Genomic DNA, 23,632 nt, shown 5'->3' with positions numbered 1-23,632 from the left:
TACTGTTAGCTATAGTAGTTCTGAGACCACGAGGTCAGTGTAGTCTACTGTTAGCTATAGTAGTTCTGACACCACTAGGTCAGTGTAGTCTACTGTTAGCTATAGTAGTTCTGACACCACTAGGTCAGTGTAGTCTGTTAGCTATAGTAGTTCTGACACCACTAGGTCAGTGTAGTCTGTTAACTATAGTAGTTCTGACACCACGAGGTCAGTGTAGTCTGTTAGCTATAGTAGGTCTGACACCACGAGGTCAGTGTAGTCTGTTAGCTATAGTAGTTCTGACACCACGAGGTCAGTGCAGTCTGTTAGCTATAGTAGGTCTGACACCACGAGGTCAGTGTAGTCTGTTAGCTATAGTGGTTCTGACACCACTAGGTCAGTGTAGTCTGTTAGCTATAGTGGTTCTGACACCACGAGGTCAGTGTAGTCTGTTAGCTATAGTAGTTCTGACACCACGAGGTCAGTGTAGTCTGTTAGCTATAGTAGTTCTGACACCACGAGGTCAGTGTAGTCTGTTAGCTATAGTAGTTCTGACACCACGAGGTCAGTGTAGTCTGTTAGCTATAGTAGTTGTGACACCACGAGGTCAGTGTAGTCTGTTAGCTATAGTAGTTCTGACACCACGAGGTCAGTGTAGTCTGTTAGCTATAGTAGTTCTGACACCACGAGGTCAGTGTAGTCTGTTAGCTATAGTAGTTCTGACACCACTAGGTCAGTGTAGTCTGTTAACTATAGTAGTTCTCACACCACGAGGTCAGTGTAGTCTGTTAGCTATAGTAGTTCTGACACCACGAGGTCAGTGTAGTCTACTGTTAGCTATAGTGGTTCTGACACCACTAGGTCAGTGTAGTCTACTGTTAGCTATAGTAGTTCTGACACCACTAGGTCAGTGTAGTCTACTGTTAGCTATAGTAGTTCTGACACCACTAGGTCAGTGTAGTCTACTGTTAGCTATAGTAGTTCTGACACCACTAGGTCAGTGTAGTCTACTGTTAGCTATAGTAGTTCTGACACCACTAGGTCAGTGTAGTCTGTTAGCTATAGTAGTTCTGAGACCACGAGCTCAGTGTAGTCTACTGTTAGCTATAGTAGTTCTGACACCACTAGGTCAGTGTAGTCTACTGTTAGCTATAGTAGTTCTGACACCACTAGGTCAGTGTAGTCTACTGTTAGCTATAGTAGGTCTGACACCACTAGGTCAGTGTAGTCTACTGTTAGCTATAGTAGTTCTGAGACCACGAGGTCAGTGTAGTCTACTGTTAGCTATAGTAGGTCTGACACCACTAGGTCAGTGTAGTCTGTTAGCTATAGTAGTTCTGACACCACTAGGTCAGTGTAGTCTGTTAACTATAGTAGTTCTGACACCACGAGGTCAGTGTAGTCTGTTAGCTATAGTAGGTCTGACACCACGAGGTCAGTGTAGTCTGTTAGCTATAGTAGTTCTGACACCACTAGGTCAGTGTAGTCTGTTAGCTATAGTAGTTCTGACACCACGAGGTCAGTGTAGTCTGTTAGCTATAGTAGTTCTGACACCACGAGGTCAGTGTAGTCTGTTAGCTATAGTAGTTCTGACACCACGAGGTCAGTGCAGTCTGTTAGCTATAGTAGGTCTGACACCACGAGGTCAGTGTAGTCTGTTAGCTATAGTGGTTCTGACACCACTAGGTCAGTGTAGTCTGTTAGCTATAGTGGTTCTGACACCACGAGGTCAGTGTAGTCTGTTAGCTATAGTAGTTCTGACACCACGAGGTCAGTGTAGTCTGTTAGCTATAGTAGTTCTGACACCACGAGGTCAGTGTAGTCTGTTAGCTATAGTAGTTCTGACACCACGAGGTCAGTGTAGTCTGTTAGCTATAGTAGTTCTGACACCACGAGGTCAGTGTAGTCTGTTAGCTATAGTAGTTCTGACACCACGAGGTCAGTGTAGTCTACTGTTAGCTATAGTAGTTCTGACACCACGAGGTCAGTGTAGTCTGTTAGCTATAGTAGTTCTGACACCACTAGGTCAGTGTAGTCTGTTAACTATAGTAGTTCTCACACCACGAGGTCAGTGTAGTCTGTTAGCTATAGTAGTTCTGACCCACGAGGTCAGTGTAGTCTGTAGTATAGTAGTTCTGACACCACGAGGTCAGTGTAGTCTGTTAGCTATAGTAGTTCTGACACCACGAGGTCAGTGTAGTACTGTTAGCTATAGTAGTTCTGACACCACGAGGTCAGTGTAGTCTGTTAGCTATAGTAGTTCTGACACCACGAGGTCAGTGTAGTCTGTTAGCTATAGTAGGTTCTGACACCACGAGGTCAGTGTAGTCTGTTAGCTATAGTAGGTTCTGACACCACGAGGTCAGTGTAGTCTGTTAGCTATAGTGGTTCTGACACCACTAGGTCAGTGTAGTCTGTTAGCTATAGTAGTTCTGACACCACGAGGTCAGTGTAGTCTGTTAGCTATAGTAGTTCTGACACCACGAGGTCAGTGTAGTCTGTTAGCTATAGTAGTTCTGACACCACGAGGTCAGTGTAGTCTGTTAGCTATAGTAGTTCTGACACCACGAGGTCAGTGTAGTCTGTTAGCTATAGTAGTTCTGACACCACGAGGTCAGTGTAGTCTGTTAGCTATAGTAGGTTCTGACACCACGAGGTCAGTGTAGTCTGTTAGCTATAGTAGTTCTGACACCACGAGGTCAGTGTAGTCTGTTAGCTATAGTAGTTCTGACACCACGAGGTCAGTGTAGTCTGTTAGCTATAGTAGTTCTGACACCACGAGGTCAGTGTAGTCTGTTAGCTATAGTAGTTCTGACACCACGAGGTCAGTGTAGTCTGTTAGCTATAGTAGTTCTGACACCACGAGGTCAGTGTAGTCTGTTAGCTATAGTAGTTCTGACACCACGAGGTCAGTGTAGTCTGTTAGCTATAGTAGTTCTGACACCACGAGGTCAGTGTAGTCTGTTAGCTATAGTAGTTCTGACACCACGAGGTCAGTGTAGTCTGTTAGCTATAGTAGTTCTGACACCACTAGGTCAGTGTAGTCTGTTAGCTATAGTAGTTCTGACACCACGAGGTCAGTGTAGTCTGTTAGCTATAGTAGTTCTGACACCACGAGGTCAGTGTAGTCTGTTAGCTATAGTAGTTCTGACACCACGAGGTCAGTGTAGTCTGTTAGCTATAGTAGTTCTGACACCACGAGGTCAGTGTAGTCTACTGTTAGCTATAGTAGTTCTGACACCACATGGTCAGTGTAGTCTGTTAGCTATAGTAGTTCTCACACCACTAGGTCAGTTTAGTCTGTTAGCTATAGTAGTTCTCACACCACGAGGTCAGTGTAGTCTACTGTTAGCTATAGTAGGTCTGACACCACGAGGTCAGTGTAGTCTGTTAGCTATAGTAGTTCTCACACCACGAGGTCAGTGTAGTCTACTGTTAGCTATAGTAGTTCTGACACCACTAGGTCAGTGTAGTCTACTGTTAGCTATAGTAGTTCTGACACCACGAGGTCAGTGTAGTCTGTTAGCTATAGTAGGTCTGACACCACGAGGTCAGTGTAGTCTACTGTTAGCTATAGTAGGTCTGACACCACTAGGTCAGTGTAGTCTGTTAGCTATAGTAGTTCTGACACCACTAGGTCAGTGTAGTCTGTTAGCTATAGTAGTTCTGACACCACTAGGTCAGTGTAGTCTGTTAGCTATAGTAGTTCTGACACCACTAGGTCAGTGTAGTCTGTTAGCTATAGTAGGTCTGACACCACTAGGTCAGTGTAGTCTGTTAGCTATAGTAGTTCTGACACCACTAGGTCAGTGTAGTCTACTGTTAGCTATAGTAGTTCTGACACCACGAGGTCAGTGTAGTCTGTTAGCTATAGTAGTTCTGACACCACTAGGTCAGTGTAGTCTGTTAGCTATAGTAGTTCTGACACCACGAGGTCAGTGTAGTCTACTGTTAGCTATAGTAGGTCTGACACCACTAGGTCAGTGTAGTCTGTTAGCTATAGTAATTCTCACACCACGAGGTCAGTGTAGTCTACTGTTAGCTATAGTAGTTCTGACACCACTAGGTCAGTGTAGTCTGTTAGCTATAGTAGGTCTGACACCACTAGGTCAGTGTAGTCTGTTAGCTATAGTAGTTCTCACACCACGAGGTCAGTGTAGTCTGTTAGCTATAGTAGGTCTGACACCACGAGGTCAGTGTAGTCTGTTAGCTATAGTAGTTCTGACACCACGAGGTCAGTTTAGTCTACTGTTAGCTATAGTAGGTCTGACACCACGAGGTCAGTGTAGTCTGTTAGCTATAGTAGGTCTGACACCACGAGGTCAGTGTAGTCTACTGTTAGCTATAGTAGTTCTGACACCACGAGGTCAGTGTAGTCTGTTAGCTATAGTAGGTCTGACACCACGAGGTCAGTGTAGTCTACTGTTAGCTATAGTAGTTCTGACACCACTAGGTCAGTGTAGTCTGTTAGCTATAGTAGTTCTGAGACCACGAGGTCAGTGTAGTCTACTGTTAGCTATAGTAGTTCTGACACCACGAGGTCAGTGTAGTCTACTGTTAGCTATAGTAGGTCTGACACCACGAGGTCAGTGTAGTCTGTTAGCTATAGTAGTTCTGACACCACGAGGTCAGTGTAGTCTGTTAGCTATAGTAGTTCTGACACCACTAGGTCAGTGTAGTCTGTTAGCTATAGTAGGTCTGACACCACTAGGTCAGTGTAGTCTGTTAGCTATAGTAGTTCTCACACCACGAGGTCAGTGTAGTCTACTGTTAGCTATAGTAGGTCTGACACCACGAGGTCAGTGTAGTCTGTTAGCTATAGTAGGTCTGACACCACTAGGTCAGTGTAGTCTACTGTTAGCTATAGTAGTTCTGACACCACGAGGTCAGTGTAGTCTACTGTTAGCTATAGTAGTTCTGACACCACTAGGTCAGTGTAGTCTGATAGTTATAGTAGTTCTGACACCACGAGGTCAGTGTAGTCTACTGTTAGCTATAGTAGGTCTGACACCACTAGGTCAGTGTAGTCTGTTAGTTATAGTAGTTCTGACACCACGAGGTCAGTGTAGTCTGTTAGCTATAGTAGTTCTGACACCACTAGGTCAGTGTAGTCTGTTAGCTATAGTAGTTCTGACACCACTAGGTCAGTGTAGTCTGTTAGCTATAGTAGTTCTGACACCACGAGGTCAGTGTAGTCTGTTAGCTATAGTAGTTCTGACACCACATGGTCAGTGTAGTCTGTTAGCTATAGTAGTTCTGAGACCACGAGGTCAGTGTAGTCTGTTAGCTATAGTAGGTCTGACACCTCGCGGTCAGTGTAGTCTGTTAGCTATAGTAGTTCTGACACCACTAGGTCAGTGTAGTCAGTTAGCTATAGTAGTTCTGACACCACGAGGTCAGTGTAGTCTGTTAGCTATAGTAGTTCTGACACCACGAGGTCAGTGTAGTCTACTGTTAGCTATAGTAGTTCTGACACCACTAGGTCAGTGTAGTCTGTTAGCTATAGTAGTTCTGACACCACGAGGTCAGTGTAGTCTGTTAGCTATAGTAGTTCTGACACCACGAGGTCAGTGTAGTCTACTGTTAGCTATAGTAGTTCTGAGACCACGAGGTCAGTGTAGTCTACTGTTAGCTATAGTAGTTCTGACACCACTAGGTCAGTGTAGTCTACTGTTAGCTATAGTGGTTCTGACACCACTAGGTCAGTGTAGTCTACTGTTAGCTATAGTAGTTCTGACACCACTAGGTCAGTGTAGTCTACTGTTAGCTATAGTAGTTCTGACACCACTAGGTCAGTGTAGTCTACTGTTAGCTATAGTAGTTCTGACACCACTAGGTCAGTGTAGTCTACTGTTAGCTATAGTAGTTCTGAGACCACGAGCTCAGTGTAGTCTGTTAGCTATAGTAGTTCTGACACCACTAGGTCAGTGTAGTCTACTGTTAGCTATAGTAGTTCTGAGACCACGAGGTCAGTGTAGTCTACTGTTAGCTATAGTAGTTCTGACACCACTAGGTCAGTGTAGTCTACTGTTAGCTATAGTAGTTCTGACACCACTAGGTCAGTGTAGTCTGTTAGCTATAGTAGTTCTGACACCACTAGGTCAGTGTAGTCTGTTAACTATAGTAGTTCTGACACCACGAGGTCAGTGTAGTCTGTTAGCTATAGTAGGTCTGACACCACGAGGTCAGTGTAGTCTGTTAGCTATAGTAGTTCTGACACCACGAGGTCAGTGCAGTCTGTTAGCTATAGTAGGTCTGACACCACGAGGTCAGTGTAGTCTGTTAGCTATAGTGGTTCTGACACCACTAGGTCAGTGTAGTCTGTTAGCTATAGTGGTTCTGACACCACGAGGTCAGTGTAGTCTGTTAGCTATAGTAGTTCTGACACCACGAGGTCAGTGTAGTCTGTTAGCTATAGTAGTTCTGACACCACGAGGTCAGTGTAGTCTGTTAGCTATAGTAGTTCTGACACCACGAGGTCAGTGTAGTCTGTTAGCTATAGTAGTTGTGACACCACGAGGTCAGTGTAGTCTGTTAGCTATAGTAGTTCTGACACCACGAGGTCAGTGTAGTCTGTTAGCTATAGTAGTTCTGACACCACGAGGTCAGTGTAGTCTGTTAGCTATAGTAGTTCTGACACCACTAGGTCAGTGTAGTCTGTTAACTATAGTAGTTCTCACACCACGAGGTCAGTGTAGTCTGTTAGCTATAGTAGTTCTGACACCACGAGGTCAGTGTAGTCTACTGTTAGCTATAGTGGTTCTGACACCACTAGGTCAGTGTAGTCTACTGTTAGCTATAGTAGTTCTGACACCACTAGGTCAGTGTAGTCTACTGTTAGCTATAGTAGTTCTGACACCACTAGGTCAGTGTAGTCTACTGTTAGCTATAGTAGTTCTGACACCACTAGGTCAGTGTAGTCTACTGTTAGCTATAGTAGTTCTGACACCACTAGGTCAGTGTAGTCTGTTAGCTATAGTAGTTCTGAGACCACGAGCTCAGTGTAGTCTACTGTTAGCTATAGTAGTTCTGACACCACTAGGTCAGTGTAGTCTACTGTTAGCTATAGTAGTTCTGACACCACTAGGTCAGTGTAGTCTACTGTTAGCTATAGTAGGTCTGACACCACTAGGTCAGTGTAGTCTACTGTTAGCTATAGTAGTTCTGAGACCACGAGGTCAGTGTAGTCTACTGTTAGCTATAGTAGGTCTGACACCACTAGGTCAGTGTAGTCTGTTAGCTATAGTAGTTCTGACACCACTAGGTCAGTGTAGTCTGTTAACTATAGTAGTTCTGACACCACGAGGTCAGTGTAGTCTGTTAGCTATAGTAGGTCTGACACCACGAGGTCAGTGTAGTCTGTTAGCTATAGTAGTTCTGACACCACTAGGTCAGTGTAGTCTGTTAGCTATAGTAGTTCTGACACCACGAGGTCAGTGTAGTCTGTTAGCTATAGTAGTTCTGACACCACGAGGTCAGTGTAGTCTGTTAGCTATAGTAGTTCTGACACCACGAGGTCAGTGCAGTCTGTTAGCTATAGTAGGTCTGACACCACGAGGTCAGTGTAGTCTGTTAGCTATAGTGGTTCTGACACCACTAGGTCAGTGTAGTCTGTTAGCTATAGTGGTTCTGACACCACGAGGTCAGTGTAGTCTGTTAGCTATAGTAGTTCTGACACCACGAGGTCAGTGTAGTCTGTTAGCTATAGTAGTTCTGACACCACGAGGTCAGTGTAGTCTGTTAGCTATAGTAGTTCTGACACCACGAGGTCAGTGTAGTCTGTTAGCTATAGTAGTTCTGACACCACGAGGTCAGTGTAGTCTGTTAGCTATAGTAGTTCTGACACCACGAGGTCAGTGTAGTCTACTGTTAGCTATAGTAGTTCTGACACCACGAGGTCAGTGTAGTCTGTTAGCTATAGTAGTTCTGACACCACTAGGTCAGTGTAGTCTGTTAACTATAGTAGTTCTCACACCACGAGGTCAGTGTAGTCTGTTAGCTATAGTAGTTCTGACACCACGAGGTCAGTGTAGTCTGTTAGCTATAGTAGTTCTGACACCACGAGGTCAGTGTAGTCTGTTAGCTATAGTAGTTCTGACACCACGAGGTCAGTGTAGTCTACTGTTAGCTATAGTAGTTCTGACACCACGAGGTCAGTGTAGTCTGTTAGCTATAGTAGTTCTGACACCACGAGGTCAGTGCAGTCTGTTAGCTATAGTAGGTCTGACACCACGAGGTCAGTGTAGTCTGTTAGCTATAGTGGTTCTGACACCACTAGGTCAGTGTAGTCTGTTAGCTATAGTGGTTCTGACACCACGAGGTCAGTGTAGTCTGTTAGCTATAGTAGTTCTGACACCACGAGGTCAGTGTAGTCTGTTAGCTATAGTAGTTCTGACACCACGAGGTCAGTGTAGTCTGTTAGCTATAGTAGTTCTGACACCACGAGGTCAGTGTAGTCTGTTAGCTATAGTAGTTCTGACACCACGAGGTCAGTGCAGTCTGTTAGCTATAGTAGGTCTGACACCACGAGGTCAGTGTAGTCTGTTAGCTATAGTGGTTCTGACACCACTAGGTCAGTGTAGTCTACTGTTAGCTATAGTAGTTCTGACACCACGAGGTCAGTGTAGTCTGTTAGCTATAGTAGTTCTGACACCACGAGGTCAGTGTAGTCTGTTAGCTATAGTAGTTCTGACACCACGAGGTCAGTGTAGTCTGTTAGCTATAGTAGTTCTGACACCACGAGGTCAGTGTAGTCTGTTAGCTATAGTAGTTCTGACACCACGAGGTCAGTGTAGTCTGTTAGCTATAGTAGTTCTGACACCACGAGGTCAGTGTAGTCTGTTAGCTATAGTAGTTCTGACACCACGAGGTCAGTGTAGTCTGTTAGCTATAGTAGTTCTGACACCACTAGGTCAGTGTAGTCTGTTAACTATAGTAGTTCTCACACCACGAGGTCAGTGTAGTCTGTTAGCTATAGTAGTTCTGACACCACGAGGTCAGTGTAGTCTGTTAGCTATAGTAGGTCTGACACCACGAGGTCAGTGTAGTCTGTTAGCTATAGTAGTTCTGACACCACGAGGTCAGTGTAGTCTGTTAGCTATAGTAGTTCTGACACCACGAGGTCAGTGTAGTCTGTTAGCTATAGTAGTTCTGACACCACGAGGTTAGCAGAGTTCAGTCAGCTACAGGCCTTTTGTTTGTTTTAAAAGTTTGTAATTGTCACCCCGGGCCATCAGTTTCCAGGAAACGTAGACCGGATAAAAATTTAAGTGTGCTTACTTCCTGAATAGTAGAATTTCAGTAGGCAACACTGTTTTCTAGAATGTGCTGAAACACCTGTTCAGTTCCTGTCTGGTACCTCAAGGTGCTCTCGTTGGTGTAATTTGGCATTTGTTCAATGATTTAACTTTTACACCCACATTTCACTGTTTTTAAATGGATGATTTATAATGGATTTATTAACAAGCTGATGATTTACAAACAAACAAACAAACAACAACAGTGGAATCTGATTCCTCCTTGCAGAACTGTAGTGATGATGTGTTAATCTGGCTGTGATCATGTTGATTTTGAGTACTTTGTCATCCTCTGTAGAGCTAGAGATGAGAAGGCGGGAGGATGAGTACAGATTCACCAGTAAGTGATTTGATTGGTCCTCTGTTACCATAGCTGGATTATCATTGGCGGTTTTTAAACATGTCACGTTTTTGATTGGAGCATTCTGTTTTGTATATAATTATAAAAAATTTTTTTCAAGAATTACACATACTGAAGTTTACAGATTTAACTTCTCTTGTTGTTAATGACTTATTGTTTTTAGGGTGTGTTTAAATTTAAAATAAAGTTTATCCTAAACTTTCACACCTGATTTCAATTAGTCAACTAATCATCACTAATCCTTTGACTAATTTAATCCGTTGTGGCAGTTTCGGGTTAAAACAGAAATGTGACACGTCTGTGGGGGCGGCCCCCATGCTCTACCAACTGAGCCAAACAGGAAGCCCATATTAAGTATTTGAAAGGATGTTGAATACACACTGGCTCCCAGTAGAGCAGAGCACATGTATTTTTAGATTTGAACTTTGACCTATTGCAGTGACGCAGCACCACAGATACTGATACTTCACATTTATAACTAGAGAGCCTAGATTATGTCATATTATGCCTGGAGAACTGATAAAACGCGAGACACAAACGTGTTGTACACGGCGTGTACAAAACAATAAGAACACTGCGGTGGAAATTCAACACCAGGGACCTCTGACGTCAATCTTAAATGAATCACTCTTTGTTATCAGCAAGCTGGGCGGCAGGTAGCCTAGTGGATAGAGCGTTGGGCCAGTAACCGATCAAATCACCGAACCTGACAAGGTAAAAAAAATCTGTCGTTTTGCCCCCTGAACAAGGCAGTTAACCCACTGTTCCCCTGAACAAGGCAGTTAACCCACTGTTCCCCTGAACAAGGCAGTTAACCCACTGTTCCCCTGAACAGGGCAGTTAACCCACTGTTCCCCTGAACAGGGCAGTTAACCCACTGTTCCCCTGAACAGGGCAGTTAACCCACTGTTCCCCTGAACAGGGCAGTTAACCCACTGTTCCCCTGAACAGGGCAGTTAACCCACTGTTCCCCTGAACAAGGCAGTTAACCCACTGTTCCCCTGAACAAGGCAGTTAACCCACTGTTCCCCTGAACAAGGCAGTTAACCCACTGTTCCCCTGAACAAGGCAGTTAACCCACTGTTCCCCTGAACAAGGCAGTTAACCCACTGTTCCCCTGAACAAGGCAGTTAACCCACTGTTCCCCTGAACAAGGCAGTTAACCCACTGTTCCCCTGAACAAGGCAGTTAACCCACTGTTCCCCTGAACAAGGCAGTTAACCCACTGTTCCCCTGAACAAGGCAGTTAACCCACTGTTCCCCTGAACAAGGCAGTTAACCCACTGTTCCCCTGAACAAGGCAGTTAACCCACTGTTCCCCTGAACAAGGCAGTTAACCCACTGTTCCCCTGAACAGGGCAGTTAACCCACTGTTCCCCTGAACAGGGCAGTTAACCCACTGTTCCCCTGAACAGGGCAGTTAACCCACTGTTCCCCTGAACAGGGCAGTTAACCCACTGTTCCCCTGAACAGGGCAGTTAACCCACTGTTCCCCTGAACAGGGCAGTTAACCCACTGTTCCCCTGAACAGGGCAGTTAACCCACTGTTCCCCTGAACAGGGCAGTTAACCCACTGTTCCCCTGAACAGGGCAGTTAACCCACTGTTCCCCTGAACAGGGCAGTTAACCCACTGTTCCCCTGAACAGGGCAGTTAACCCACTGTTCCCCTGAACAGGGCAGTTAACCCACTGTTCCCCTGAACAAGGCAGTTAACCCACTGTTCCCCTGAACAAGGCAGTTAACCCACTGTTCCCCTGAACAAGGCAGTTAACCCACTGTTCCCCTGAACAAGGCAGTTAACCCAGTGTTCCCCTGAACAAGGCAGTTAACCCACTGTTCCCCTGAACAAGGCAGTTAACCCAGTGTTCCCCTGAACAAGGCAGTTAACCCAGTGTTCCCCTGAACAAGGCAGTTAACCCACGGTTCCCCTGAGCAAGGCAGTTAACCCAGTGTTCCCCTGAACAAGGCAGTTAACCCACGGTTCCCCTGAGCAAGGCAGTTAACCCACGGTTCCCCTGAGCAAGGCAGTTAACCCACGGTTCCCCTGAGCAAGGCAGTTAACCCAGTGTTCCCCTGAACAAGGCAGTTAACCCAGTGTTCCCCTGAACAAGGCAGTTAACCCACTGTTCCCCTGAACAAGGCAGTTAACCCACGGTTCCCCTGAACAAGGCAGTTAACACTGTTCCCCTGAACAAGGCAGTTAACCCACTGTTCCCCGGTAGGCCGTCATTGTAAATAAGAATTTTGTTCTTAACTGACTTGCCTAGTTAAAATAAAAAGGTTTCAACAAACTCTGCACACTGTCAGGAGCTCTGCTGGGGCAGTCCCAACAAGTTGCCTTATAACTCGTCTGTGTATAGCCGTATATATTTGCATGATTTAGCATAATTAATGAATTACCGGTGGCTCGCACATGTGACTGACCAATACCTCACGAGGCTCTCTCTCTCTCTCTCTCTCTCCCAAGTTGAGACCTTGAAACTGACATACCTTGGTTGTTCCCATTGCAATATTCTGGGCGTACTGCCAAGTGAGGATTCCTTCATACACGATGAGTCAGTCACCTGCATGAACCCATCTAATTGGTTATTAGAAAAGTAGCGTTGATTTGATTCACAAACATAACACTTTCCCTCACAACACCTTCCTAATATTGTGTTGCACCCCCTTTTGCCCTCAATTCGTCAGGGCATGGGACTCCACAAGGTGTCTAAAGTGTTCCACAGGGATGCTGGCCAATGTTGACTTCAATGCTTCCCACAGTTGTCAAGTTGGCTGGCTGTCTTTTGGGTGGTGGACCATTCTTGATACACACGGGAAACTGTTGAGTGTGGGAAAATCCAGCAGCGTTGCAGTTCTTGACCCAAACCGGTGTGCCTGGCACCTACTACCATACACTGCCAATCATTTGTCTTGCCCATTCACCCTCTGAATGGCACACATACACAATCCATGTCTCAAGGCTTAAAAATCCTTCTTTAACCCGTCTCCTCCCCTTCATCTACACGGATTTTTAAGTGGATTTAACTAGTGACGTTAATAAGGGATCATAGCTTTCACCTGGTCAGTCTGTTATGGAAAAAGCAGGTGTTCTTAATGTTTTGTACACTGAGCGTACATTATAATACAATGTAATACAGTAGAGATGTGTAGTACGACTCAAGTTGCCAGGTCACAGTAGACCAACATTGCATATCCTGTTTGGAAAAGTGATGTTTTTGTGCCTGGACATTGCCATGAGAGATGGGGAAATCCCAAAAATGTGTTTTCCCTAGCCAGAAATGTGTTTCTGCCCTCTCGCCAACTCCTTATGGAATCAGTCATGCCAAACGAGCTTGACAAGCACCACAATGGAGTTGATATTTAGCAAGAGCACAAACAGATCTGGCACCAGGCTAGAATTCACCACGGTCCTGCTGCCAAATCCGAACCCAAATGTACAATAGGACTGTTTTTGTTTACATTTGTCATTGTAGAACTCCTTCAGATAGCAGGGATCAGTCCCCATGGCAACGCTCTGGGAGCCTCCATGCAGCAGCAAGCCACTCGGCAGGCTCCTCAGGAGAAGAGGGGCGGGGACGTGTTAGACTCCACTCACACTGACATCAAACTGGAGAAGAGCAACATCGTGCTGTTAGGCCCAACCGGATCAGGTTAGTCAACAATTTTTTGTTTTGTTTGTTTGTCCAAAAACAACTTACTGATGATGTGAAATATATTCTTGTCTCATGTCCATTCAAAAAATATTCCTCACTATATTTCCCAGGCAAGACATTGTTGGCTCAGACCCTGGCCAAGTGTCTAGATGTACCTTTTGCTATCTGTGATTGTACCACCCTGACCCAGGCTGGCTATGTGGGGGAGGACATTGAGTCTGTTATCGCCAAGCTGCTGCAGGATGCCAACTACTCTGTGGATAAAGCACAGCAAGGTGGGTGGCTCACAAACACTGTTTTCTGCATATTCAGGATTTCAATAGTTCTGTAATGCTTTTCATGTACAGTACTTTGTAAATTGTGAGTAGTCTGATGCAGGGAATATATTCGTTTTTTTTTTATAAATTTTTTTTTGCGGATGAGAATTCACTATTCTCTTGTGGTTCAAATAAACAAAGCAATCTTATTATGCAAATTGATCTTAATCACATTTGTACAAAATGTATATCTGTTCAATATAATGACCATCTATGTCACTAAAGATGTGGTTTCCGTGTACAGACATTGTGTTTCTGGGATATTTAAAGAGCCTTCAAGAAGGATGTTCACACTCCTTGACTTTTTTGTTGTGTTACAGCCTGAATTTAAAATGGATTACATTTAGATTTTGTGTCACTGGCCTACCCACAATGCCCCGTAATGTCAAAGTGGACTACCTCGTCTCTGTACCCCACACATACTTTGAGGTGATCTTTGACGTCCCGCAGTCGAGCAGTGAATTTCAAACACAGATTCAACCACAAAGACCCAGGGAGGTTTTCAAATGCCTCGCAAAGAAAGGGCATCTATTGGTAGATTGGTTAAAATTTTAAAGTAAACATTGAATATCCCTTTGAGCATGGTGATGTTATTAATTACACTTTGGATGCTGTATCAATACACCCAGTCATTACAAAGATACAGGCGTCCTTCCTAACTCAGTTGTCGGAGAGGAAGGAAACCGCTCAGGGATTTAATCATGATACCAATGGTGAATTTTTTTAAACAGTTACAGAGTTCAATGGCTGTGATAGAAAACTGAGGGTGTCATTGGCAAGGACGAGGGATTTTTTATTTATTTTTTAGGATTAAAAGAAATGGAATAGAGCTAAGCACAGGCAAAATCCTTGAGGAAAACCTGGTTCAGTCTGCTTTCCAACAGACACTGGAAGACACGTTCACCTTTCAGCAGGAAAGTAATTTAAAATACATCGACAGTGGAGTTGCTTCCCAAGATGACATTGAATGGCCTAGTTAGTTTTGACTTAAATCAGTTTTAAAATATATGACAAGACTTGAACAGCGCTGTCTATCAATGATAAACAACCAACTTCACCGAGTTTAAAGAATTTAAAAAATAATGTGTAAATATCGTACAATCCATGTGTGGAAAGCTCTTAGAGATTTACCCAGAAAGCCTCACAGCTGTCATCACTGCCAAATGTGATTCTAAAATGTATTGAATCAGGGGTGTGAATACTTATGTAAATTAGATATTTCTGTATTTTATTTTCAATATTTACATTTTACATTTTAGTCATTTAGCAGACGCTCTTATCCAGAGCGACTTACAGTAGAGTGCACACATTTTATTACATTTTACATTTTTACATATTACATATTACATTTTACATACTGAGACAAGGATATCCCTACCGGCCAAACCCTCCCTAACCCGGACGACGCTATGCCAATTGTGCGTCGCCCCACGGACCTCCCGGTTGCGGCCGGCTGCGACAGAGCCTGGGCGCGAACCCAGCCCAGCCTGGGCGCGAACCCAGAGACTCTGGTGGCGCAGCTAGCACTGCGATGCAGTGCCCTAGACCACTGCGCCACCCGGGCGCAGTATTCAAAGATTTCTAAAAACATGTTTTCACTTTGTCATTATGGGGTAGATCAGTGAGAAGAAGAAAAAGTATTTAAACCATTTTGAATTCAGGCTGTAACACAACAACATGTTGAATAAGGTCAAGGGGTATGAATACTTTCACGAAGGCACTGAAAGTAAATTTCCCTACCTTAGTTGAATGTAAATGTCTCCCTGTCCAGGCATTGTGTTTCTGGATGAGGTGGATAAGATTGGCAGTGTTCCTGGAATACACCAGCTCAGAGACGTAGGAGGAGAAGGTGTACAGCAGGCCAGTACTCAACACAACACTCTACTTTATTATCCCAAGCTTAGGAAAGTCATTTGGTCAATTTTACAGTAGTGTCCAGACATACACAAAACATTAAGAACACCTGCTCTTTCCATGACATAGACTGACCAGGTGAATCCAGGTGAAAGCTATGATCCCTTATTGATGTCACTTGTTAATTCCACTTCAATCAGTGTAGATGAAGGGGAGGAGACAGGTTAAATACTTTAAAAAAAAGTTTTTAAAGTTTTGAGACAATTGTTTTATTTAACCTTTTATTTTAACTAGGCAGGTCAGTTAAGAACAAATTCTTATTTACAATGACGGCCTACTGGGGAACAGTGTGTTAACTGCCTTGTTCAGGGGCAGAACGACAGATTTTTACCTTGTCAGCTCGGGGATTCGATCTAGCAACCTTTCAGTTACTGGCCCAACGCTCTAACCACTAGGCTACCTGCCACCCCCGTGGATTGTGTGTGTGTGTGTGCAATTCAGAGGGTGAATGGGCAAGATAAAAGATTGAAGTTCCTTTGAACGGGGTTGTGTCAAGAACTGCAATGCTGCCGGGTTTTTCATGCTCAACAGTTTCCCATGTGTATCAAGACTGGTCCACCACCCAAAGGACATCCAGCCAACTTGACACAACTGTGGGAAGCATTGGAGTCAACATGGGCCAGCATCCCTGTGGAATGCTTTAACACCTTGTGGAGTCCCATGCCCTGACGAATTGAGGGCAAAAGGGGGTGCAACACAATATTAGTAATGTGTTCCTAATGTTTGGTAAACTTATTCTACAGCGACAGTGGTGCGCCTGTCCACCTAGATGCCTCTAATGATGACTTCATTTGTATCCATTAGAAAAGTCTTTGTGTCATGCAGCATGCCAGTATACGGATGGCTATTCACATATCTGATGTACAGCACATCGCAAACATTACATACCTGACTTACTTAGGCCCACCACCCTTGTGGGGATCATGGCTACAGTAGCCCACCACCCTTGTGGGGATCATGGCTACAGTAGCCCATCACCCTTGTGGGGATCATGGCTACAGTAGCTATTTTTACACGCAAGAGTAATAATGACTATTGCAATTGAATATTATTGCTGGGTGGTGTTTGTTTTGAACCTCAGGATCCTTGATGTGTGCTTGTAGAGCAGGGAATCGCCGACTAGATTCAGCCGCGGGACGGTTTTTGTTGAGCAGATGGTCGGGGGGGGGGGGGCCAGAACATAATTACAAATCATTTGTAGAATGTAAATTGACTGAAAGAAGCCCAAAGAGAGATGTTTGACTAAAACATAATCATTTCAAACCTTGATTACATTTTGTAAACAATCATGTTTTTCTATTACGTGTGGAAATGCTTGAACAGATGACACTTGTAGCTAATTTCCTGGGTTTTTACAGTCTTTCATATCCAACAATGAAATTTGTACATTAAATATATTTTAAATTTTTTTTCTCTGTGAACTTTGGGGGCCAGTTGGGCAACCCTCTTGGAGAGCGTTTACCTAATGGTATGGGATGTATTAGTGATTGACGTCGTGTGTTTTTGAATGTAGGGTCTGCTGAAACTCCTGGAGGGCACGATCGTGAACGTTCCAGAGAAGAACTCCAGGAAGTTGAGAGGAGAGACGGTGCAGGTGGACACCACCAACATCCTGTTTGTAGCGTCAGGAGCCTTCAACGGACTCGACAGAATCGTCAGCAGACGAAAGAATGAAAAGGTTAGCAAGAAAAATATATAATTTCCCCCTTTTTGTATCGACCCACAACTGTAAAACGGCTGCAGTTCTTTGACTATTTATTCTGTTCACTGGTTTTATAAAGAGACTCGGTCAGTTGAGTATCTCTAGTCTGAGCAATCTTAGTTTACTCATTTGTCAATTTTAAATGCAGTTCCTACATCAAACATTTTTTTACCCCCTTTTTCTCCCCAATTTCGTGGTATCCAATTGTTAGTCGTTACTGTCTTGTCTCATCGCTACAACTCCCGTACGGGCTCAGGAGAGACGAAGGTCGAGAGCCATGCGTCCTCCGAAACACAACCCAACCAAGCCGCACTGCTTCTTAACACAGCGCGCATCCAACCCGGAAGCCAGCCGCACCAATGTGTCGGAGGAAACACCGTACACCTGGCGACTGTGTCAGCGTGCACTGCGCCCGGCCCGCCACAGGAGTCGCTGGTGTGCGATGAGACAAGGATATCCCTACCGGCCAAACCCTCCACCCGGGAGGCCTACATCCATTTTAATAATATGTACCCATTGATTCTTGAAAAATATAACTAAATAAATACCTCATGAGTTCAACAGTCGTATCCCATCAGAACCTACTCTGAACAAAAATATAAACCCAACATGCAACAATTTCAACGGTTTACCAGTCAGGTCAAGACCCTGGTGAGGACGACGAGCATGCAGATGAGCTTCCCTGAGACGGTTTCTGACAGTTAGTGCAGAAATTCTTTGATTGTGCAAACCCACAGCTTCATCAGCTGTCCGGGTGGCTGGTCTCAGACGATCCTGCAGGTGAAGAAGCCGGATGTTGAGGTCCTGGGTTGGCGTGGTAACACGTGGTCTGCAGTTGTGAGGCCGGTTGGACGTACTGACAAATTCTATAAAATGATGATGGAGGTGGCTTATGGTAGAGAAATTAACAAAAAAATTCTCTAGCAACAGCTCTGGTGGACATTCCTGCAGTCAGCATGCCAGTTGCACGCTCCCTCAACTTGAGACATCTGTGGCATTGTGTTGTTGTGACACAACTTCACATTTTAAAGTAGCCTTTTATTGTCCCCAGCACAAGGTGCACCTGTGTAATGATCATTCCTGTTTAATCAACTTGTTGATATGCCAAACCTGTCAGGTGGATGGATTATCATGGCAAAGGAGAAATGCTCACTAACAGAGGATGTAAACAAATATGTTATTGTTTCAACTTCCGCTTTAATGTAGTATTTTCATCAATGGAACATGAATGTCTAGGCCTCTCCAGATGACGTCTCATTTCTTCGGTGCTTTAGACCACTTGCGTTTTCCTTAACCCTCTCCTCCCTGGTCCCCCTCCGCCTATGTAGTACCTGTTGTTACCTCGCTCTATGTTTTTCTTCTAGTACCTAGGCTTTGGCACACCATCCAACATGGGTAAGGGTCGCCGGGCGGCGGCGGCAGCCGACCAAGCTAACAGCAGTGAACAGACGGACATGGTGGCAGAGATGGAGGAGAAGGACCGGCTGCTGAAGCTCGTGGAGGCCCGGGACCTCATTGAGTTTGGGATGATTCCGGAGTTTGTGGGGCGTCTGCCTGTGGTGGTGCCTCTGCACAGTCTGGATGAAAAGACTCTGGTCCGTATCCTGACAGAACCACGCAACGCTGTCATACCCCAGTACCAGGCCCTGTTCAGCATGGACAAGGTTAGTAGTAACTAGATGGTAACTTTACATGAAGTAAAGTTGTGGGGATTGCTTTAAAAGTATTTTAAAGTAGTAGTAGTCCCAGTACCAGGCTCTTTTCAGCATGGACAAGGTGAGGAAGGAAAGTCCTTTCTCAGGACTGGAAGAACATTTATACTGCTGTCGTGTCTTTGACTATGCCAGATTAATTGCTATGACATGCTATTCTATAAAATAATTTCTCTGTAATTAATATTACCTGATTGAACTAATCATGTAAATATGAATTAACCAGAGAGGGACACCACGAAAGAATATTTATAGAGCTGGTGTCTTTCGAATAAACTCTTAAAGATTTAGTAATATTTTACTAAATAGCAGTCACATTAATCGTCATTTTATTCAGTCTCATCTGAAAGTTGTAAGTCCTTGATTATCTGCAAGAATCCTGGCTAACAAGTTGAATCAGCAATACAAAATTGGGTTTAATTATTTATTTACTAAATACCTAACTAATCACACAGAAACACACATACACCATTAAATCATAACTTGATCACAAATTACGTCATACAGAAAAACGTCCCTAGCGGGCGGAATAGGTATGACAGCTTGTTACACAAAGGAAAGGGGCTGAGTCCTAGTGAAAGAGCGGGAGACTTGAACATAGGCGAGCTGTACTATCGTAAATACAGTATCTTATGCATTCTAAATTACCGCCCATTTGAAGAGGAAAATGCAATACATATTTACTCTGAGCTGCGCTTCAGTAGGTTGGTGGTAGATGGACCGTGTCGCCAACCCGAGTCCTCTGTCCTTTGAAGAATGTCTCTGGTTGTGGGATACGTTGGAGTAACGTTAGACGGGATACTTGGACTGTCCTTCCGAACCTGCGTTTAGCTGTTGCTAACTCAAAGGCTAGGAGATATCACTTCTGTAGTGAATACGAGTTCAAAGTTCATACCATTCACAATCAAAGTCCATGCTGATGTTGGCTTCATCTATAGTGATTATCTGAACCATTCTGACACTGGATCGTCATCCTCGCGTACCCGGAACAGAAAGTTATATTCTTGGAAAATGGCTTTTATAGTGGAGGGAGAGGGGTGTGTCTGAAAAGTCTATTAACCCATGCCTCTTCACAGGGGCGGACCACTGTGAGCAGAGGAAAACTTATGAAAGCACAGATCTCTCATTTGGAAGCTAAAATTACATTTCACCTCTTCACAAATAATGTCATATTCAAACATTTGAATTAAATTCCATGTGAATCTGATACCTCTGACGTTTAGACTTTCCACAGTAGAGTTTATGTCATTCTATCATTGATGAGAATGTGTCAGAGGGCAACCGAACTGACATAATATACCTTAAGTACCACCGCATATGTTCAGTTGGTCGGGTTACCAGAATATAGTTAATTTCCCCCAACTTCTGATGTTACCCAGAATCTCTATGTTAACCCATGGGTTTCCTTATGTCACATCAGTTATAGTAGGGAGAGAGAAAAAGGGGGAAAGAGGTATTTATGACTGTCATAAACCTACCCCCACTGCCAACGTCATGACACTGCTGAGAATCTACAAGCTCTCTCTCTGTCTCTTTTTCTCAATTCAATTTGCTTTATTGGCATGACGTAACAATGTACATATTGCCAAAGCTTATTTGGGATATTTACAATATATATAACAACAACAACCAAGGGTCAAAATAACCATACATTCAACAATAACAATAAACATACAGTAGAGGACATGTGCAGGTTGATTGGTCTGTCACCAATGTCCCTCATCTTATGGCAGGCAGCAATGTAGTGCGCTGCCAACCCACAGCTCTCTGCGTCCTCCCCCAACAGGACGGGTAGCCTACTGTCATCAGAGAGGTCTTTGAAACCTTGAATAAGGGTTTCAAATTTGGGGAAATTGCACTCTCTAATTGTTTTATATTTTTGACATTTTGTCAGGAAATGCAGCTCCGTCTCAGGTTCTGCTGTTGTGCAGTGGTTACACAGCCTTTCCTCTACAGGGAGCCAGGTTTTCCTGTGTCTACCCTTCTCAATGGCAAGGCTGTGCTCACTGAGCCTGTACTTTGTCAAGGTTTTTCTAAGGTTTTGATCAGTAACCATGGTCAAATATTTAGCCACGGTGTACTGTCGATTTAGGGCCAGATAGCACTGCATTCTGCTTTGTGTTTGTGCTTGTGTTTCCCAATAAGCGATGTGGTTTTGTTTTGACTGTGTTGTAATTTGGTTTATTTTGATTGATTGGATGTTCTGGTCCTGAGGCTTCAGTGTGTTAGTAGAACAGGTTTGTGAACTCAGGACCAGTTGGATGAGGGGACTCTCTTCTTTTTTCAGCTCTTGGTATTGCAGGGCTTGGTGATGATATGAGAAGGGGTAACTGTATTTTAGGTGTTTTCCCAAACTTAATTGCTCTTCTTTTCTAGTTTTTATTATTAGTGGATATTGGCCTAATTCTGCCCTGCATGCATTGTTTGTAGTTTTCCTCTGGACATGTAGGAGAATCTTACAGAACTCTGCATGCAGGGTTTCAATGGGGTGTTTGTCCCATTTGATAAAATCTTGTTTTGCAAGTGGACCCCACACCTCGCTGCCATAAAGTGCAATTGGTTCAATGACATATTCAATTAGTTTTAGCCAAATTTTAATAGGTATTTCAATTTGAATTAGCTTTTTAATGGAGTAGAATTCTCTCTTTCTCTTTCTTTTTTCACTCTCTTTTCTCTCTTCTTTCTCTCTCTCTTTTTTCTCTCTTCTCTCTCAGCTGCTCACAGGACTGCTGGCTACTTAGCAGACACAAACTAGACATAATATTGTCATTATCAAGGATGTGTTTGTCATGTTTAGTCTAGCCCACGTCTTTGGATGTGCATATCACATATCGCTCTGCCTCTGTGTCTCGGTTCCTGTTGTAACCTCCTGTGTTCCTCTCTCTCTCTGATTTGTTCCAGTGTGAACTGAATGTAACCCCAGATGCTCTGAGGGCCATCGCCAAGCTGGCTCTGGACAGGAAGACAGGAGCCCGAGGCCTGAGGTCCATCATGGTCAGTCAATACAATGTGCTCAATTCCTAGAAGTTGGGTATTTGAGTCTTTATCAGCAGTAACAATATACAAACAATGGATTCAGTTGCTGATGGTAAATCTAAGTGATATTTCTAGTGACTTCTGTGACCGTGTAATGAAGGGGAAATTAATTAATTCCTATACCATGTCTTGTTTCAGTTTTCTGACACTACTGTGTGAAATGTCTTTTTTCTTCTTCTTTTTTTAATACAGGAGAAGCTTCTTCTGGAGCCAATGTTCGAGGTTCCCTGTTCAGACATCATGTCTGTGGAGTTAACCAAGGACGTCGTCCAGGGAAAATCAGACCCACAATACGTCAGGTTAGTCAGCACCTGTTTGGTTCTTATTGTCACTTATTGGCTTCGTAGTGTCTTTTGTTTATTGCTGTATTTATCTCTTGCCAGGCCAGGATTAAATGACTTTCCTAGTTAAGTAAAAGTTACATTTTAATAGATGAATAACAACCATAGCAGTCTGTTGGTTTCATCATGCCAGAGGTACAGTACAAGTCAAATGTGTGGACATCCGATGATCCGATGATCCGATGATACAATCTTCGGCAAAATCATTCGCAAGGAGATTCCTGCAAAAATATTATTTGAAGATGAATCCACCTCATTCAAGGTTTTATTTTTTTCTTTATTTATTTTTACATTGTAGAATAATAGTGAAGACGTCAAAACTATGAAATAACACATATGGAATCATGTTGTAACCAAAAAAGTGTGAAACAAATGAAAATATATTGGGTTGAGGTCGGGTTATTTTGGAGACCAGGTCATCTGATGCATCACTCTCCTTCTTGGTCAAATAGCCCTTACACAGCCTGGAGGTGTGTTTTGGGTCACTGTCCTGTTGAAAAACAAATTATAGTCCCACTAAGCACAAACCAGATGGGATGGTGTATCGCTGCAGAATGCTGTGGTAGCCATGCTGGTTAAGTGTGCCTTGAATTATAAATAAATCACTGACAGTGTCGCCAGCAAAGCACATCATCACAGCACTTCCTCCATGCTTCACAGTGGGAACCACATTCTGCTTCTCACAGAGACACTGCAGTTGGAACCAAAAATCTCAAATTTGGACTCATAAGACCAAAGGACACATTTCCACCGGTTTAATGTCCATTGCTCGTGTTTCTTGGCCCAAGAAAGTCTCTTCTTCTTATTGGTGTCCTTTAGTAGTGGTTTCTTAATAGTAATTTGACCATGTAGGCCTGATTCACTCAGTCTCCTCTTTACAGTTGATGTTGTGATGTGTCTGTTACTTGAACTCTGTGAAGCGTTTATTTAGGTTGCAATTTCTGAGGCTGGTAACTCTGGGTCTTCCTTCCCTGTGGCGGTCCTCATGAGCGTTAGTTTCATCATAGCACTTCATGGTTTTTGTGACTGCACTTGAAGAAACGTTCAAAGTTCTTGACATTTTCCGAATTGACCTTCATGTCTTAAAGTAATGATGGACTGTCGTTTCTCTTTGCTTATTTGAGCAGTTCTTGCCATGATATGGACTTGGTCTTTTACCAAATAGGGCTATCTTCTGTATACCACCCCTACCTTGTCACAACACAACTGATTGGCTTAAATGCATTAAGAAGGAAAGAAATTCCACAAATGTACTTTTAAAAAGGCACACCTGTTAATTGACATGCATTCCAGGTGACTACCTCATGAAGCTGGTTG

At 43.7% G+C, this 23,632-nt stretch overlaps 1 protein-coding gene across 2 annotated transcripts in view; it reads left to right on the top strand.

Annotated features, from left to right (window-relative positions):
- LOC120066434 (ATP-dependent Clp protease ATP-binding subunit clpX-like, mitochondrial) overlaps nt 1-23,632 on the top strand; it is a 43,036-nt gene that overhangs the window by 18,212 nt on the left and 1,192 nt on the right. The window contains exons 7-14 of one of the 2 annotated variants that reach the window (XM_039017796.1): nt 9,574-9,615; nt 13,114-13,290; nt 13,404-13,568; nt 15,382-15,470; nt 17,038-17,202; nt 18,591-18,890; nt 21,840-21,932; nt 22,167-22,273. In XM_039017796.1, coding sequence (XP_038873724.1) covers nt 9,574-9,615; nt 13,114-13,290; nt 13,404-13,568; nt 15,382-15,470; nt 17,038-17,202; nt 18,591-18,890; nt 21,840-21,932; nt 22,167-22,273 — 1,138 coding nt within the window. The remainder of the gene's footprint in view (nt 1-9,573; nt 9,616-13,113; nt 13,291-13,403; nt 13,569-15,381; nt 15,471-17,037; nt 17,203-18,590; nt 18,891-21,839; nt 21,933-22,166; nt 22,274-23,632) is intronic. The other variant, XM_039017797.1, reaches the window with a different exon arrangement.

Source organism: Salvelinus namaycush, chromosome 21, assembly GCF_016432855.1.
Source record: "Salvelinus namaycush isolate Seneca chromosome 21, SaNama_1.0, whole genome shotgun sequence".
Classification (NCBI taxonomy): Eukaryota; Metazoa; Chordata; class Actinopteri; order Salmoniformes; family Salmonidae; genus Salvelinus; species Salvelinus namaycush.
The sequence above is the reverse complement of the archived record's forward strand: the minus strand, read 5'-3'. Positions and strand labels throughout refer to the sequence as shown.